Source organism: Osmerus mordax, chromosome 21, assembly GCF_038355195.1.
Source record: "Osmerus mordax isolate fOsmMor3 chromosome 21, fOsmMor3.pri, whole genome shotgun sequence".
In the NCBI taxonomy this organism is placed as follows: Eukaryota; Metazoa; Chordata; class Actinopteri; order Osmeriformes; family Osmeridae; genus Osmerus; species Osmerus mordax.
Window position 1 is genome coordinate 10,312,904 of NC_090070.1, and position 18,643 is coordinate 10,331,546.

At 49.2% G+C, this 18,643-nt stretch overlaps 1 protein-coding gene across 1 annotated transcript; it reads right to left on the reverse strand.

Moving 5' to 3' along the window:
* Nucleotides 1–865: 865 nt before the first annotated feature.
* Nucleotides 866–12,697, reverse strand: LOC136965672 (sodium/potassium/calcium exchanger 3-like). The gene is given in 24 exon segments (XM_067259856.1): nucleotides 866–975; nucleotides 978–1,017; nucleotides 1,617–1,682; nucleotides 1,859–1,879; nucleotides 1,881–1,919; nucleotides 1,921–1,991; nucleotides 2,167–2,247; nucleotides 2,250–2,262; nucleotides 2,661–2,688; nucleotides 2,690–2,825; nucleotides 3,077–3,179; nucleotides 3,181–3,363; nucleotides 3,630–3,749; nucleotides 3,751–3,791; nucleotides 3,958–4,091; nucleotides 4,252–4,305; nucleotides 4,410–4,435; nucleotides 5,472–5,546; nucleotides 7,039–7,142; nucleotides 8,256–8,340; nucleotides 8,828–8,857; nucleotides 8,859–8,903; nucleotides 11,208–11,284; nucleotides 12,688–12,697. Coding segments are annotated over 24 exon segments (1,692 nt in total).
* Nucleotides 12,698–18,643: the final 5,946 nt, after the last annotated feature.

Below are 18,643 nucleotides of genomic sequence, written 5' to 3' on the forward strand. Positions count from 1 at the left end.
TTCTACAATAATGTTTTGGAAATACATAGCCCACATAATATTTGGATATATCTATAGAAAGCAACGAAAGAAAAAGAAGAATATATTTACATAAATACCATTAAATATATAGAGAGATATTTAACTATAGGCTATTATTCCTCACAGCGCAAAAGGAATAGATTTGCGGCTAGCACAGCATGCTAACATGAGGCTATAGGTTTCTATTGAGTTTTTGAGAGAAATGTTACCATTGGTGTGTCACTGGCAGGCCAAGTCATGGCACAACAAAAAACTCTTTCCCCTTTTTCAATCTTAAAACTTGATAAAAACCTGTTGAAGAAATTGGCCTCTATCTCTGTCTTTTCCTCTATGAAAATACCTTCAAATATATACATAAATTCAGTCTTAACTTAAAACAAATTAGTATACTGTACATATCCTTTTGTACAAAGAGTAACAAACACAATCTTATGGGCAAAAAAAATCTCCATCAGCAAATCATCTTCTTTCAATTGATCAGTTAGTTACAGCAGCAGCAAGTCTACCAACAGCGGCCCACTGTTGATGATAATACAATTGACTTTGTCCTCCAGTTCAAAGTCTTCAACCAGCAACTTCAACAGGAAGTAGTCATCATTCAACTCACTGATTGGCTGACATCCTCATCAGCTTCAACAGGACTTCCTCATTCTCCGTCTTATTGAAAGCAAGCCCTCTCCACAAATCTTAGAACCTTCTTCGATCGTCCTCTTGTATTGCACCAAAGATAAATGATAGATAACGTTTTCCAGAAGGTGGAGATCCACGGCGAGGACGTCGTTGGCTTGGCAACCAGCCAGATATGACGGCGAGGAGGAGGATGAGGTGAAGGAGAAAAGGTAGATCAGAGGATCTCTCGGCACATGGGCAAGTTGACAAAGATGAAGACGTTGAATTCGATGAGGATGGAGAAGCAGAGGAAGATGGCGTAGGTGAGCAGGCAGGCCAGGCCAGGCGTTTGTCCAGGGTCCATTTGTTTAAGTGGACTCCCAGAACCTGAGGAAGAACCAGAGAAGAGAGGAGAGGAGGACAGGAGTGGGGAAGGGAGGAGAGGAGAAGAGAGGAGAAGAGAGGAGAAGAGAGAGACAGGAGTGGGGAAGGAGGAGAGGAGAGGAGAAGAGAGGGAGAAGAGAGGAGGACAGGAGTGGGAAGGGAGGAGAGGAGAGGAGAAGAGAGGAGGACAGGAGTGGGGAAGGGAGGAGAGGAGAGGAGAAGAGAGGAGAAGAGAGGACAGGAGTGGGAAGAGGAGAGGAGAGGAGAAGGGAGAAGAGAGAGAAGGGAGGAGAGGTGAGGAGAAGAGAGGAGAGGAGAGGGGAAGGGAGGAGAGGAGAGGAGAGAAGAGAGAAGAAAGGAAGAGAGAGGAAGGACACGAGTGGAGAAGGGAGGAGTGGGGAAGGGAGGAGAGGGAGAGGAGAAGAGAGGCGAGGAGACTCTCTTTAGTCCAAGTATGAGACACTACCAGTGTGGAACAGGTGTGGAGGGGTGAGAAGGCATGTGAGGCATATGCCTCCTCAATCCATTTTCAACACCAACCCCACACATTACCACCCGTTTCAAAATGGCCCCCGCCGTAATACAATGCGCTTGTCTCTTACAGTGAAGAAGACCGAAGCCAGAAGCAGTCCGACGGAGAATATGAGCCCCCTGCTGTTCAGATGGATCTGAACGCACACAGGGATGGGTTCCATTAGCAACATGGACACAACAAGAACATTATGATACATCGTACAAGACACAACTGTCGATATTCCTCCTAGACTTGGTCTGATAGCTGTGGTGTGTGTGTGGTGTGTATGGGGGAGGCGTATGTGTGTGTGTGTGTGTGCAGGAGACAGACCTCAGAGCCGTAGTCGATGCCACAGAGTTTGCAGGCACCAGGGTAGACCCAGACCCACCAGGAATATCAAACACGTTACTGCCGATGGAGTTGGAGATGGCCATGTCACCCAGACCCTGAGGACAAACACCGATCAATCCCTACCGAATCAACGCCAATCAATCGTCATTGCGTGTGTCTAAAAGTGTGTCATGTGTTTTGTGTGCTAAGGTTAACGTCCCCGTGCGAGAATTGATGCGTGTGTGTGCGTGCATGTGCGTTGCACGTGTGTGTGTGTGTGTGTGCCTACCTTGCCGTGCCACGATGAGGCTGGCCCATGCAGTCCTGGAACGCTGGTTCCGCCGCCAGGAAGGTAATGCCCATGATGACATCAGGGATACCCAGGGTGAACCAATCACAGTCACCTGAGACAGCACATTCCAACTCACATGAAAACCTCTGACAGATAAATAAAGTTAGATTCAATTCTACCTCGGATTCTACTACTGTCAGCTCAAAGCATAGACTTGTGCTTTGTGGAACAATGTTAAGGATACTTTTTCCAATATAAATCATATGCTACCTCAATAAGATGAACTGGAACAAGATACAATAACATTACTCCAAAATTCAATTCGATTCAAACTACTTTATCAACATCAAGTATATTTACAGAACCATGGTCAACACTAACAAACAATCCACACCGTATAAACGGTTTAAACCCCACAGGAATTCCTTTTTTTTTTTTTTTTTTAACAAAGCGCCACGGACTTCCCCGAAAAAAAAAAACCCTCAAGATGGCGGGCTGCTGCTGCCTCACCATCCAGACCATGATGTAGGAGAGCAGGCAATCCAGATGGTGAGGTGACGAAGGCCACCATGAACCAGTTCTGCCAGCGCCGCTTGGCACAGTTGGGCACGGTGAGGAAGAGGAGGAGGCAGAGCGGCCACATGACCAGCCACTTCAGCTTGTTACACCCCCCCGCTGGGAGAGAGGAGGGGGGAGGGAGGGGAGGGGAGGGAGAGGGGGGGGGGAACCAATAGGATCGGTGAGAAGCAGGAAAAGCACGGATGGAAGGTGGAGAGAGAGGGAGAGGGAGAGAGAGAGAGAGAGAGAGAGAGAGAGAGAGAGAGAACAATAAGGGTGTGCACGCGGGTGCTTATTTGAATCCGGTCGCCGCGGCGACCCCACGGTGTTCTACAGAGGTGTCCAGGTGAGCGCACGCGATGTGTTACCTGGTATCTTGAAAGGCACCAGCGGGCCCCCGTCCTCCTCGCCCTCCTCCTCCTCTTCCCCCTCTCCGTCGTTCTCGTTGTTCTCGTTGTCCGCGTTCTCGTATCTCCGTCTCGTTCCCCGACTCCACGCCGCCCTGGAGCCGGCACCGCCCGTTCAGCCCCCCGCTCGGCCCCCGCCCAATGCCGTTCTCCAGGCCCCGCCTCTCCGGGAGCCTGGAGGCGGAGTCCGAGTCGCCGTTGGTGATGCGGGTCACCCGGGTCTCGCTGGTGTTGATCAGCCTCTGCCTCTGTCGGGACACAGCGCAAGCTGGAAGGGTCACTCCCCTGTGTGTGTGTGTGTCACCTGTGTGTGTCACCTGTGTGTGTGTGTGTGTGTGTGTGTCACCTGTGTGTGGTGGTGTCACCTGTGTGTTGTGTCACCTGTGTGTGTGTCACCTGTGTGTGTGTTCACCTGTGTGTCTTCAGAAAGTGTTTGCATGCGCGTGTGTGTGTGTCTGTATAGGTGTGTATGTGTTTGTGTGTGTTTCAGTATCTGCCTCTGCGTGTGTCTTGCCTCGTTGATGAGCATGCGCGAGGCCATGGTGAGGCGTGTCCGTGGGGAGAAGTGGCTGGTGATCATGATCCTCATGCCGGCCTCAGAGAAGGACAGCTGGTGAGGGTACGCCGACAGCAGCCTCGTCCACCATCAACACCGATGGTTTACAGTGGAAGTTAGCTGCAGGAACAAACACAAAAATCACCACTCACTCCTCTCAGAATCAACAGGGTATGGTTTGAAGCTACGGAAGAGGACAGAGCCAAAATGGCGGCTCAGTGGTGGTGAACCGATGGTGTAATATTTGACACGAAATGGCCGCCGTTTGTTTGTCGTCGACACGCACCTTTCTTAAGCGAGGGACGGCGGGTGGCGTCGCAGGTGACGTCCTCCAGGTCGGTGCTTCCTGTCAGGCCGTTGGTCAGGTTTATAGAGCTCTTCTTCCGGCGGTCGAAGTAGCGGTGCGCTCGGCCATTAAACCTACAGGCACAGGAACAGGTTATAAAAAAAAGGGATTAACAGTGTCTGCCAAACATTTTATGTGTAGTCATCATGTCGGATGACCACCGGAATACACATATTACATGTTGTTTTAAAGGCTAGCTGGAATAGGAAATGACTCAATGAAAATTATACTCACTTCATGATTATGATATACACCAAATACATCAGGACCAGAACTAACGACTCCCACCTGGAATAAATCACATCCACAAACTCTCAATCAATGAAATCAAGCCCAGTGGCCAGTTACGTATAATCATAAATGTATGTTTTATGTACGTGACTGAAACGTACCATGTGACCTTCTCATCGTAGATAAACTGTCGGGTGAAAAGGAAGATAATATCAGCGAAAGAAAAATTGGCCGTAAAAGTTTCTATTCTCACACACACAGGACCCCAACTGGACTTTTCAGCAACACTGTGTCTTTCCCACAAGAGGGCACACTCTGTCCAGCGATTCTCTCCATTTGGGCAAACTACAATTTAAACTCATTAGAATCTATGCATTGACGTAATACACTGGGGATGCAGTGTGTGTGTGTGTGTGTGTGTGTGCAGAGTCCAAAATATACAGCGATGACGCACAAAGATGTCACATTAGTGTGTGTGCGTGTGTATGGTTGCATGTGTGTGTGTATGGTTGCGTGTGTGTTGTGTGCACCCCTGTGTGAATAAGTGTGAACATGTGCGGATGTGTGTGGCCTCTATGTAAGGGTACAGTCAGCTGGACTAATTGGGATGACTGATTGTTATCTCTGCATTAGTTTAACCAATGCTTATCCTCTCTCCCTCTCTCCCTCTCTCTCTCTCTCCCTCCCTCCCTCTCTCCCTCTCTCTCTCTCTCTCTCTCTCTCTCTCTCTCTCTCTCTCCTCCTCTCTCTCTCTCTCTCTCTCTCTCTCTCTCTCTCTCCTCTCTCTCTCTCTCTCTCTCTCTCTCTCCCCCTCTCCCTCCCTCTCCCTCCCTCTCCCTCCCTCCCTCCCTCTCTCCCTCTCCTCTCTCTCTCTCTCTCTCTCTCTCTCTCTCCTCTCTCTCTCTTCTCTCTCTCTCTCCCTCTCTCTCCCTCTCTCCATCTCTTTCTCTCTCTCTCCCCGTCTCTCTCTCTCTCCCTCCCGCCGTCCCTCTATCTCTCTCTATCTCTCTGTCCCTGTCCTCACTCACTCTTTTGCATTCTCTGTAGTGCTCTGCCCACGGTACTGTATTAATTGTTTTGGGTGAATGGCTGTAAATTACATGATTGTGAAATGACTACAATTGCGTCCTATTCAAAGACAGCAATTGCGTGTGTGTGTTTCCATATATGTGTGTGTGTGTGTGCGCATGCAAGTATATTTGCATGTGTGTTTTTCCACTTACTGCGATAAGAGCCACAATAGAGAAGGTGTAATATGTAGAATCTCTCAGAAGTGTCCAATGGGAGAGTTTCACCGCCTACAAGCAGAAAGAGAAAGACATGAGTAACAGTTAACTCTGAAATTGGTTTAAATTAACATAATAACATACATAAAATACATATAAGTGCTGTTGAGTTGACCCTGAGGTTCAAATTCATCTGTGACAGCCAAGCACTATACACCTACAATAAAGGTGTTGGTGTGTCCATTGATTTTACATAAGCAGATGCCGTAGCTAGCTACCTAGCAGAGTGATGACTAACTGATTTAGAATTTCAGGTCCCCCTCCTACAGTAAAAAACATTACATATCACTCACAGAGAAAGAACAATTGTTCTTTAGATATCCCTCCAACAACTTGTACAGAGGTTTAGAGGAAAAACTATCAAAGAAGAGATAGCCTAAACTTGTATATTTTCTAAGAGCAAGCAAACAGCAGCTTAGCATTAACGAGATAAACAATGAGGGGGAGGTTAGCTTGAGGGGCATTAAGATGATTTTAATACACCAAACCCAAACCCCCCTGACACGACTAGCTCTCCTTACATAATACCACAATCTGTGATCAAATCTCTGTTTTACCTCGCAATTTTTTCAGGGCTTATCTGAGGGGGGGGTTTGTTGTCATGCAAGCTTATGTCCTGGCTTGCCATGTCAAACTACCACTAGGATGTAAAGTCATGTTAAGAGTGTGTGTATGTGTGTGTGTGTGTGTGTTTGTGTGTGGGGGGGGAAGGGGGGTTAGTGCAGTGTGTGTGTGTGTGTGTTTGGGGGGGGAAGGGGGTTAGTGCAGTGTGTGTGTGTGTGTGTGTTTGGGGGGGAAGGGGGTTAGTGCAGTGTGTGTGTGTGTGTGTGTTTGGGGGGAAGGGGGTTAGTGCATTGTGTGTGTGTGTGTGTGTGTTTGGGGGGGAATGGGGTTAGTGCATTGTGTGTGTGTGTGTGTGTGTTTGGGGGGGAAGGGGGTTAGTGTCATTGTGTGTGTGTGTGTGTTTGGGGGGGGAAGGGGGTTAGTGCAGTGTGTGTGTGTGTGTTTGGGGGGGGAAGGGGTTAGTGCAGTGTGTGTGTGTGTGTGTGTTTGGGGGGGAAGGGGGTTAGTGCAGTGTGTGTGTGTTTGGGGGTGGAAGGGGGTTAGTGCAGTGTGTGTGTGTTTGGGGGGGAAGGGGGTTAGTGCAGTGTGTGTGTGTGTGTGTTTGGGGGGGAAGGGGGTTAGTGCATTGTGTGTGTGTGTGTGTTTGGGGGGGGAAGGGGGTTAGCTGTGTGTACAGTACATATGTGACGACGCACGTGTTCGACTCCAAGCCAAGGACACACAGTGTGTACGTACAATGCAGGATATTCAGCGCAGGCACTTGCCATGGAGTGTGGAGGGGAACAGGATGGCACTGTAACGCAATTGTCTATTTATGCGTTTACATATGAATGAATGTATGACAGTTTCAGCATGCATGGACTGTTGCCAGGTCAACTGCAACAGCAGAGCGGAGCCTGAAACATATCTGTGGGTGTTTTTTTCGTCGGTGACATCATACCTGGCCAGCGAAGAGCCCACACACTCCTATGATGCACAGGATGTTGAACACGGCCGAGCCCACTATGGTCCCCACCCCCACGTCACCTTTAGTCACGAACACCCCTGCAGAGATACACACACACACACACACAACACAGATAAGCATGTCATTCACACACACTCACTCACTCCCGCACCCATAAAGAGTTCCTTTACACACACACGCGCAATCACACGCACGTTCCATTTAGACACACACACAGGTTTCAAATTGTTAAAGACACAACAACAGGCATTCCATTTAAACAGACACACACATGCGAGCGCACACACACCATACACCCACACAGACCCCCCCCCCCCCCCTCCCCTTCACCACACAGCAGAGTACTGCTGTGTGGGGTTACCATGACTTCAGATGCCACACCCACACAGGTCACAGTGGTCACAACATGTGTAGACGACCCGGCTTCAAGCAAGGTGGCTCAGCGCTAGAGCTTGTGACAGCGAGGGTCATAGGTTCAAGGGTCATAGGTTCAAGGGTCATAGGTTCAAATCACTCTCCGCAGATCTCTTTGTGATCAAAGCGTCTGCTGCATGATCCCATCCAGTTACAACTTAGTCAATGGCTTCTGCAGGTCAGTTTGAGTGTGTTTTAAGTAAAAAAAAAAGGCGATCTTGGTATTCAAAACCTTGTTTGCTCGATGGACATCTTTGCAAATTTCATGAAAGGGAAGGATCGCTTTGCATCTCATCAGCATAGTGATGTTTGCAGAAACCTAATTTGCCTATATAGCAGTTTGGGATTTACATAATACAACTGGAATACTATTGTGTATGCTGAAATATGGTTCCAGTGTAATCTGTTCAGATGAAAGCAGCTGCTAATGGATATTACTCTACATGGTCTGTGCATACTGTTCCATAGGGTCTGTGGAGAGGAGAAGGATAAGCCTAGGGGATAGGAGATAAGGGAGGAGGGATGAGGCTAGGAAATAGGGGATATGGAATAGGGGAGCGGGGAGGAGGCTAGGAAACGGGATATAGGGGAGGAAGATTAGGAGCTAGGGAAGGAGGGGTGGGGCTAGAGGAGGGCTAGGAGGGAGGGAGGGAGGGAGGGAGGGAGGGAGGGAGGGAGGGAGGGAGGAGGAGGGAGGGGAGGGAGGGAGGGAGGGAGGGAGGGAGGGAGGGAGGGGAGGGAGGGAGGGAGGGAGAGGGAGGGAGGGAGAATGTTACCGATGACGGAGGTGAACAGTTCAGGGGCAGAGCTCCCGGCTGCCATGAAGGTGGCCCCTGCTACGTCCTCACTCAGGTCCAGTCGCTGGGGAGAGAGACGGAGAGATGGAGAGAGATGGAGAGAGAGACAGAGAGATGGAGAGAGAGAGAGACAGAGAGATGGAGAGAGAGAGACAGAGAGATGGAGAGAGATGGAGAGAGATGGAGAGAGAGAGACGGAGAGATGGAGAGAGGGACAGAGAGAGGGAGAGAGATGGAGAGAAATAGAGAGGGAGAGAGAGACGGAGAGAAAGATGGTAAGAGAAAGGGATAGAGGGAGAGAGGAAAATAAATAAATAAATATATAAAACAGAGAAAGAGAGGAAGGGAAAGAGAGAGAATGCTAAACTCGTTTATCCTAATCAGTGCCAACATAACTCCACATCGACTGAATGCCACACAGTCCAGCGCGTCCTCGACCCTTGCATGAACTACAACCCCCAACAACGCAGGGTCAGGATCAACACCGACAGGATATAAGAGGATTACATCACGTCCCTGTCCTGTGCATGTATGTTTGCCCACATGCATACCTCGCATATCTTCTCCAGAGATGGGACGAAGGTAGTCATCACACACCAGGGCGAGAGCACAGAACATGTATATGGCCTGAAAGGAGAGAGGGAGGGAAGGAAGGAGAGGGGGAGAAAGAAAAGGAGAGAGGGGGAGGAGGGGGTGAAAGAGGGGGAGAAACCGAGAAGAGGCAAGAAAGAGAGAGAGAGAGAAAAGACAGAGATACCAAGAGAGGGAGAGAGGTAAAGAAGGAAAGATCAAGAGAGAGAGAGAAAGAGAGAGGGCAGGAAAGAACGAGGGGGGAGAGAACAATCAGATAAATAGCCACAAGTCATATTCATGATGTAACAAGACGTGCAAAATGGCATGTGAGCACTTGCAAATACATATTTAATGTCCGGGTGTTACTGTACAAAACCAGTTCACGTGCAAGCATAGTAATAATGGGAGCATGGTATTGAGCGGACGAGCGAGAACAAGAGAGAGAGAGAGAGAGAGAGAGAGAGAGAGAGAGAGAGAGAGAGAGAGAGGAGAGGAGAGAGAGGAGAAACAGCAGGTAAGAACAGAGCAGAGCCCTCTGGAGTCAGTGTGTCCTTGTGAGGATGAGGAGTGCGTCGGCCTTCGTCGGTTGCAGAGGGGGACGTGCTGGGGATTGGGTTTATTCTGGAATAAGGGGCCGGGTGGGATTATTATCCCTGAGGTTTTAATCCGGGTGTGGATTTGGGGTAATGGATGTTAAGAGCAAAACAATGAATCGCTTCACTCTCTCAGAAAATGAGCTATGCCAATTCACATGACAATAAATTTGAATTTAAACCAACAGAAATCAGATTGTATTTGTATTGTATTTTGCAGGAGTATATAGCAGGATTTAATTGCAAACAAATGGATGAACCTAGCCGGAAAAGGATTGATTTGCTCGGTGAAAGTACCAACCCTCAGGTCAAAGGCTAGCGAATGTCAATAACAACATAATCCACTTTCCTGGTACTGGGTTCTCATGAGGCGTGCTCTGTGTGAGGGACGCAGACATCTGAAACCAGTCAGCTGTTTAGCGCTGCTACCAGGGTTAGCGTCCATCTGAGCTAGCCACGCGGAGAGAGAACAAGCCCAGCGCGGACATGACTCCCGCCACAGGCCTCCCTCCTACGCGGAAAGAAACAGCGTGGCGTGCGCTGATGTCATGGAGAGCCCCCCCCCCCATCCTCCGCCCCTCCCACCCGAACCCCCGCGATGTCCTGCAACTCCTCTCTCTCTGAGGAGAGGAGGTTCGGCCTGAGGATCGTCAGGACCCCACGAGGGTTGTTGGTTGCAGAGAGACAGAGGGGTCAGGGCGGTGTGAGTGGATGTGGTTCATTTAGTGGGCTGAGAGAGCATGAGGTTGATGTGGTGCTCTTGAAAGGGCTCTGTGCATCATGTGGATCTGGATCTCCTCACACACACACACACACACGCACACGCACATACACGCACACACACTGAATGCTGACGTAGTCCAACTAGTGTTTGATAGAAGATATCCCCTCACTTATCTTCGCAACCACTTTTCCATAACGTAGCTCTCTCTCACCTTCTCCTCACTCTCTTGTTTTTGCCTCCACTTCTCGCTCTCAGCACACTGAGGTCCTGTCAGCGCTGCTGGAACTTTATTTATTGCCTGCTGCAAATACATCCCAATTACAACCAGACGTATCCACCGTAGTGCAGAGACACAGAGAGAGAGAGAGAGAGAGAGAGAGAGAGAGAGATTAAGAGAGAGAGTGAGATAGAGAGAGAGATTAAGAGAGAGAGAGAGAGAGAGAGAGAGAGAGAGAGAGAGAGAGAGAGAGAGAGAGAGAGAGAGAGAGAGAGAGAGAGAGAAAGAAAGAAAGAAAGAAAGAAAGAAAAAGAAAGAGAGTGAGAGGTGCGAAGGAAGAGGGAGGGCCTGTGACATACCGACTCATACTGTGCAGACTCAAATGCAGTGTTCAGCTTGGCGGGAAAGCTTGGACTCGGGGGCCGTTTGTTTAGCCTTGGACACTAGCCCGCTAGCAATTACCCCAGGGTTTTCACACTATGGAAACGTGGACCAGGAACAGTGGAGCTGAGCACTTTGTTATTTGTTTGGTTTCCCCCCTCGCTGTCTGTTAGTTAAAGCCTACTTGTTTGTTTCACAGGACCTTAGGAGCAGCTGGTTCGGTTGCAGGCTACAGGACTGGTGATTTTTTTTTAATGTTGGGATACATGTTTCATCTGTTGTCGACACAGATGAAACACACACATATCCACAATAACACACACATTGACACACACACACACATACGTACAACCACACGTGTATGCACGTAAACACTCACAACAACACCCACATTGACACACGCGCACACAACGGTCCGATGAAGGGACAGGGTGTGTACTCACACACATGACATGCAAGGCCACCGCTCCCTCCGTCCTCTCCTTGTGGGTGAACAGGTCGGTGGGAAACTCGTGCAGCGCTGGAAGAAATACAGAGATAGGGTTAGACAACTGTGTGAGTGTGTGTGTGTGTTTGTGTGTTGTGCAAGGACATGGTTTCAAGACCCAGAGAGGTCAGCTTTACGAGAGAAAAACACTCTTACTCATGTAAACTGACAAGGGCCAGCCTCATAGCACCTTGCGCACGACACTGTGTGTGTGTGTGTGTGTGAGTAGCTCCTCTGAGAACAACCAGTAGAGAAAAGAGAGAGAGGGAGAGGGAGAAATAAAAAGGCAGAGAGAGATGGAAAAAATGAACGACAAGGAGAGGACAAAGAGAGGGCAGAGAGGAGAGAGATAAGATAAAATAGAGCTAGGGATATTTCGAGTAAGACAAGAGGGAAGGAGAGGAAAGAGGTAGCCAGTTTAGGAGCAATCTACTTAAGCAAGAGAAGGATGGAGAGAGAGAGAGGAGAGGAGAGAGAGGAGAGGAGAGAGAGAGAGAGAGAGAGAGAGAGAGAGAGAGAGAGAGGATAAGGAAGGTGAGAGAGGTGGGAGGAGAGACAGTTTGAGAAAACGCAAGACGGAGAAAATAGGGTGAAAAACTGAAAAAGAGAGAGGGATGTGTCAGTCTTCCACCTCCCTGCCTCCGTGTCCTTTATTTCTTCCATTACTCTCTTCCCTCTCTCTACCCCTCCCATTTCTTCACACAGCTGGGCCTAGGCTACTAACAGACTCTTCGCCCTCAACTAGCTTTGCCAAGTGTTGAGAGATGCTTCTCTCTCTTACACTCTCTCTCACACACTCTCTCTCTGTCTCCCCCTCTCTCTTAATCATTCTCTGTCTCTCCCTCTCTCTCTCTCTCTCTCTCTCTCTCTCTCTCTCTCTCTCTCTCTCTCTCTCTCTCTCTCTCTCCCAACACCAATCCCCCTCATCATCCTCATCTCTTACAACAATCAACAGCCCATTCACGGCCACAGGCCACCACTAACATCTGCTACACATTTCAACACATTTCACTAAAAAGGCAGCCGGGCCAACAGAGCTAGCTCGAGGCTAACACGGCGGCTAGCTAATCCTAGCTCTGTGTCTGTGTAGGATTAGCAGCTAGGCTAGCACTACCACTACTGCTATAGTTAGCTACATGTATGTTAGGTAGCGAATACAGGACACAAGCTAACTAGCTAGCTAGTCTATGGGGTGTCCTTAACCTGAGTTTGGGTCAGCCATCATTTACTTTCCCAGCTACTTCTGGAAAACTTTCCTCCTAGTTTATCTGGCACTTCTGGGCATTGACCTATTTACATTCATCTCCATGTATTTGAGTGGATGCAAGCCAACGCCCTTCAACACAACACAGAACAGCAACTTAAGATTCGCAAGCGGGGAGTTTAATGACTACTGTGCCACTACATGTGTTTAGTATTTACTCGTTTCACCATACCCTCAGCCATGCTCGGTATGCACGTGTGTGTACAGTATGTGTGTGTGTGCATACATGTGCGTATCCCACAAGGAAAACAAGCAAGTCTCATGACAGGAAAGGAAAGGTACATAGATAATATAAGAGGAAGGTGCTATTCTTGGAATAGAGAGGTAAGGGGGGGGAGGGGAGAACAGAGAGAGAAAGAGAGAGAGAGAGAGAGAGAGAGAGAGAGAGAGAGAGAGAGAGAGAGAGATATTAAAAGAAAAGCAGACATTTCAAAGATGCCAAGGTGACTGACTCCCCTATACTTCAAAGACAGAGAAGATTAAAAAAAAAAAAACATCTCCATTTAGCGTAGTAACGGGCCGTGAAAGAGAGGCTCTGACTAATCCATGTAATTTCCCTTGAGAACACACACACGCAGAGTAAAGTACATGGAAACGCACCCGGCATTCACAAACACACACTCGAAAACACGCGCGCGCTCACGCAGCAAGAGTCTCGCGGGTCAACGACACAGCCTTGCGTGAACACCCAGGTCCGTATCATCCCTCCCGGGGAACAAGCTCCAGCACGTCAACAAACCCCCCGCTCTAATCAGTGACTCAATTCACCTTGAGACACTAAATGAGAGAATGAAAGACTTTCCCATCCAGATGAACAGAACGCCTAATGACATTCAGACAGAGGAGAATTGTCGGGGGATGTAATTGATACGAGAGGGAGGATGAAGTGCCTCTGTACAGGCCCAGGTTGGAAAGAATTAGAGTCAGTCTCTGAACCAAGGGATGATCCAATTAGCTCTGGTTGGCCAGTGTTTGGGCTGGGCCAAAACTTAGCATGGTACAGTGGATAGAAGCCCGTGTGCCCGGACTATTGCGGAAATGTGTGTGTGCGTGTGTGTGTCCAGACTAATGCTGTGTGTGCCAGGGGAACATGGGGAGCAGATGCACAGTATTCTGAACACTCCTCGTCCCTGTTCACGGTACTGTGCCAATGGAAATCTCCGCCAAAGACACACACACTATATGTACTCGTAGTACACAAAAAGCATCAACACACACACAGGCATACACAAAAAGTATTAACACACACGTGCGCCCACACTCACACACACACACACACACACACACACACAAACAAACTCTTCATCTGTGGCTGTATGGTCTGCTTTGACCATGAAGAAGAAGACAGCCAATCACAGGAGCCACTGAAGCCATCCAGGGCCATTGCGTAAGCCCTTTCTTCTGTTACGTAAATTGTCGGATTTCTGAAGTGACTCACCCCAATCTGTCCTATTCACCATCTCCGTCAGAGGTGGAGCACTGACGACTTGCAGAACGGCACCGGACGTGCATGCGTTGCGTGCGCGTCGGCGTACGTACGAACGTGCGCTTTTATGTCAGCGATGTGTGTTTGTTCTTTGATGGACATACAAGAAGCACGTGTCTTTTTAAAGGCTTTGAACGACATTAAAGAGGACCTATACGTTTGTGTGCGGCCAGAGGTGCACTGACACAAAGTTACTGATGTGTGTGACACACTAGGAGGAAGGGTCTGCCAGAGAGCGGGCGTCTGAACACTTTCGGCACACTGTGTAGGAATAGGAATCACTTTGCAATGAATCTAACCACAGTATGGCGTATCCATCCAAATACAGAGAGAAAACGTCCACTGCACAACACAGCCACACACACACTCACACACTCACACCCAAAGAGAACATGAGAAAGACACAAAGAAACTGTACACACACACACACACACACACACTGTTTGATTCATCAGATACGCCGTCTCCACCATTCAAAGCTGGAGTGTGTTAGTGGCGTCGCCAAGCACGACCCACTCCATGGCAACCGTGTCTCCTCCAGAGCGAGTGGGCTTAAGTGTCAGAGGAAGAGATGGATGGAGAGAGAGAGCGTGAGAGGGAGAGAGAGAAGGGAAAGGGTGGCGGAGAGAGGGGATGGAGAGATGGTGAAAGAGGGACGGAGACAGGAATGGAGAGAAGGTGAAAGAGGGACGGAAAGAGGGATGGAGAGAAAGTGAAAGGGGGACGGAGAGGGAGAGAGAAAAGGGGAAAGGGTGGCGGAGAGAGGGGATGGAGAGAAGGTGAAAGAGGGACGGAGAGAGGGATGGAGAGAAGGTGAAAGAGGGACGGAGAGAGAGATGGAGAGAAGGTGAAAGAGGGACGGAGAGAGGGATGGAGAGAAGGTGAAAGAGGGACGGAGAGAGGATGGAGAGAAGGTGAAAGAGGGACGGAGAGAGGGATGGAGAGAAGGTGAAAGAGGGATGGAGAGAGGGATGGAGAGAAGGTGAAAGAGGGATGGAGAGAAGGTGAAAGAGGGGGACGGAGAGAGGATGGAGAGAAAGTGAAAGAGGAAGGACAAGTCTGAGGGAGGATGGGAGGAGGGAGTCAGTAAGAGAGGGGGAGAACAACGGAAGGGAGGGGGCGTCAAAGGAGGGTAAGGGAGGGGGAGGTAGAGAGGGAGGTAGAGAGTAAAGGGAGGGGGAGGTGGGCACACAAATGACAGACTTCTCACAAGCTAGTCACCCATCAGTACTGGAACTACAGTAGATTAGAAGTCGTTAGCATAGCAGCGCTAGACGGCTCGAGAGCTTTGTGCCCCAGAGCGGCTGGCTACACCAGGTCCATACAGTACATTACAGTAGATAGAATCAGAATCAGAATCAGAAAGGGATTTATTCGCCATGAAAGTTTGCACAGACAAGGAATTTGCTTTGGCAGGAAGGTGCATACAGTAAACATATACCTAAAATTAAAATATGTGGACTAACTATACTAAGGGTACATAAACTGTAGACTGTACTATAGATGATGATGGCGGTGGATGGGGGGGGGGGGGGGGGGGGGGGGGGGGGGGGGGAGGGAGGGGGGATAGAGGAAACAGCTCTCACTCAGAATATTCGATGGCAGAGAGGAGGGAAAAGGAGAAGAGGGAGAGGGAGAGCGTGTGCGTGCGTGTGTAGCAGGGTATGGTCGTTGCCAGGGCAGCAGCTGTTGCAGGGCATCCTCAGCGACCCCAGCTGTGGTGATGCTAACAGGGACATGTTTTAGTGCCGTGTAGGACATCCTAGAACATCTCTCCCCCCGTGTGCACACACGCACACACACGCACACTCCCACAGCCTCTCACCCTTCCCCCTTTCTCTCTCTCTCCCCCCCCCTCCCCCCCCCATAGCCATACACACATATTCTCTCATTCTATCTCTGTCCGGTTTCCCTCCCCCCGCCCCTCCCCTTCATCACACCCCCACCACCAGAACCCCCATCATCCCCCAACTCCGTTTCCTTGTGCAATCACCCCGGTCTCCCATGTCTCTCCCCTCTCTGCTCAATCAGTGGCAGTCAATGTTCTAATCAGCAATCAGACCCTCGGCACTGGAGCTCCCTCCAGCTCTGCTCTATCTCTCTCTCGCCTTCTGTCTCCTTCCCTCTCTCTCTCTCTCTCTCTCCTTCCCTCTCTCTCTCTCTCTCTCTCCTTCCCTCTCTCTCTCTCTCTCTCTGTCCTCTCTCTCCCTCTCTCTCTCTCCTGCTCTTTACCCCTCTCTCTCTCTTTACCCCCCCGCCTCTCCTTCTTGCTCCCTCTCTCTTTCTCACTCTTTCTCTCTCTTTCTCTCTTTCTCTCTTTCTCTCTCTCTCTCTCTCTCTCTCTCTCTCTCTCTCTCTCTCTCTCTTTCTCTCTCTCTTTCTCTCTCTCCATGTTTCTCTTTCCTTCATTCTCCCTCCCTCCCTATCTGCTTCTTAATTTCATGTCTGCCTCCCTCTATCTCCTGCCTTCACTCTCTCCCACTCTCTTTCTCCCTCTCCCCCCTCCTTCTTGTTCTGCCCTCCTTTCCCTCTCTCTCTCTTTCTCCCCGTCTCTCAACACCTCCTACATTAGCGGCAGGTCATTTGGAGGCAATCTGGAGGGGAGCCAGACATACTCCTTAAGGCCTTCATGTCAAGATTGTGCTTGAGCTTTGACCATCTCCCAGCCGCTGTTTGAACAGGACTTCACCTCTTCCTCCATCCTCCCGTCCCCTCATTCCCTCTCTCTTCCCTGGCCACAGAGGAGCCCTCTCTCTCTTTTCTTGTTCCTCTCACTGTTTTGGTAAACACATTGCCATCGCGGTAGTGGTTTCATCCACATGAACGGCATAATTCAAAGGTTAACAGATGCTTAACAAAGGTTAGCCATAGTTGGTAGCATTTTCTGTGTGCTTTTGAGTGTCCTCTGTGTATGTGTGTGTGTGTGTGTATGTATGTGGGTGTGTGTGTGTGTCCCACTGCATCCGGCAACGCAACCTCACATGGCTACAAACCTCCCACTGGAACACCCATCTCTCCACCTCACTTTATCTTTCTCTCATTTATTTATAACTGCCACGCAGCGAGGGATGAAAAGGTGGAGAGCGAGAGAGCGATGTTCAGAGTCTTTCGGGAGTTCCATCCATCCTGCAATCTCTGCTGTTTAAATATAGAGCGCCCTCTACATCATCCCTTTCTCTCTCTCTCTCTCTCTCTCTCTCTCTCTCTCTCTCTCTCTCTCTCTCTCTCTCTCTCTCTCTCACACACACACACACTCCATCTCTCTATCATCCCTTTCTCTCTCTCTCTCTCACACACACACACACTCCATCTCTCTATCATCCCTTTCTCTCTCACACACACACACACTCCGTCTCTCTCTCCATCATCCCACTGTCTCTCACACACTATCCATCTCTCCATCCTCCCATCTATAAACTTGTCTCTTTCTCTTTCTCCCTTCCTCTCTATTTTTCTCTCTCTCAATATTTTTTCATCTTCCTCTGTCTCTCAAAACACCATCCCCATTTCTCCTTCCTTCCTTCCTTCCTTCCTTCCTTCCTTCCTTCCTTCCTTCCTTCCTTCCTTCCTTCCTTCCTTCCTTCCTTCCTTCCTTCCTTCCTTCCTTCCTTCCTTCCTTCCTCCCTCCCTCCCTCCCTCCCTCCCTCCCTCCCTCCCTTCCTTCCTTCCTCCCTCCCTCCCTCCCTCTCCATCTCCCTGCCTGCAAAGTGATCTCCGTTCCTCCGAGCGACAGAGCAGAAAACACAATGAAGCTAATGCTCCGGCTGCTGCATATTCATCCGTCCATCAGGACGTATCCGCGGCCCCGTACATCACACGCGTTCTAATGAGAGTCGGAGCAGGTCGGGCCACAGGCACGCCCTCTCACACAAATCAAACTGTCACAACTGTAACATGTTACAGCCTAGTCTGCAGGGTGGATGAGAGCAAGGGAGAGATTTCTGCTTGTGGTTAGGGGTCATCCAGCTGGGATATGTGACATAACGAGGTAATGGTGATGGTGGTGAAGTGTGTGATGAGATCATGTATTTTGTATTAGGTTTGAATTCTGCAGGGTAAGTAAGCGAGTGATCGTGTTATTAGGATTAAGTTGGGCCGTTTACTGTAAGTGGAGTGTTACTGATGAAGATGCTGGAATGAGGTGCTGCTGTTGCTGAAAATGAGGAAATTAAAATAAGTAACTCGAGAAATCTTTTTTGTTTGTTGTTTTTTTTTTTTTTTTGCAAGAGTAGACTATCAATGTTGTTTTTTGCTAGTTCAGGAATTGCAATTAAGTGTAACTTTGTTACTAAAAGCACAGCACTAAAAAGTCAAATGTGTATATATTGTGTGTGTGTTAAAGTCTCAGACTCAGTTTGTTCTTTATCTGTTTGTTTACAACTGTACTGTAAGTGACTAGTGTAATCCAGGTTATTGGTAGATAAAGCAAATTCACGTCCCTCACACACACACACCCGCACGCACGCACAAACACACACCGACAGGGCTCTCGACCAGACCGCACACTTTCTTCCGCGCAGTTGCTAAGGCAATAAGACATAAGTCCATTTGTGTGTGTGTGTGTGTGTGAGGGAGACAGAGTAAACAGTCAGCCCAGTTGCAGAGGGAGAAAAGGAGAGGATTCTGCTGGCTAAGCAGCAAC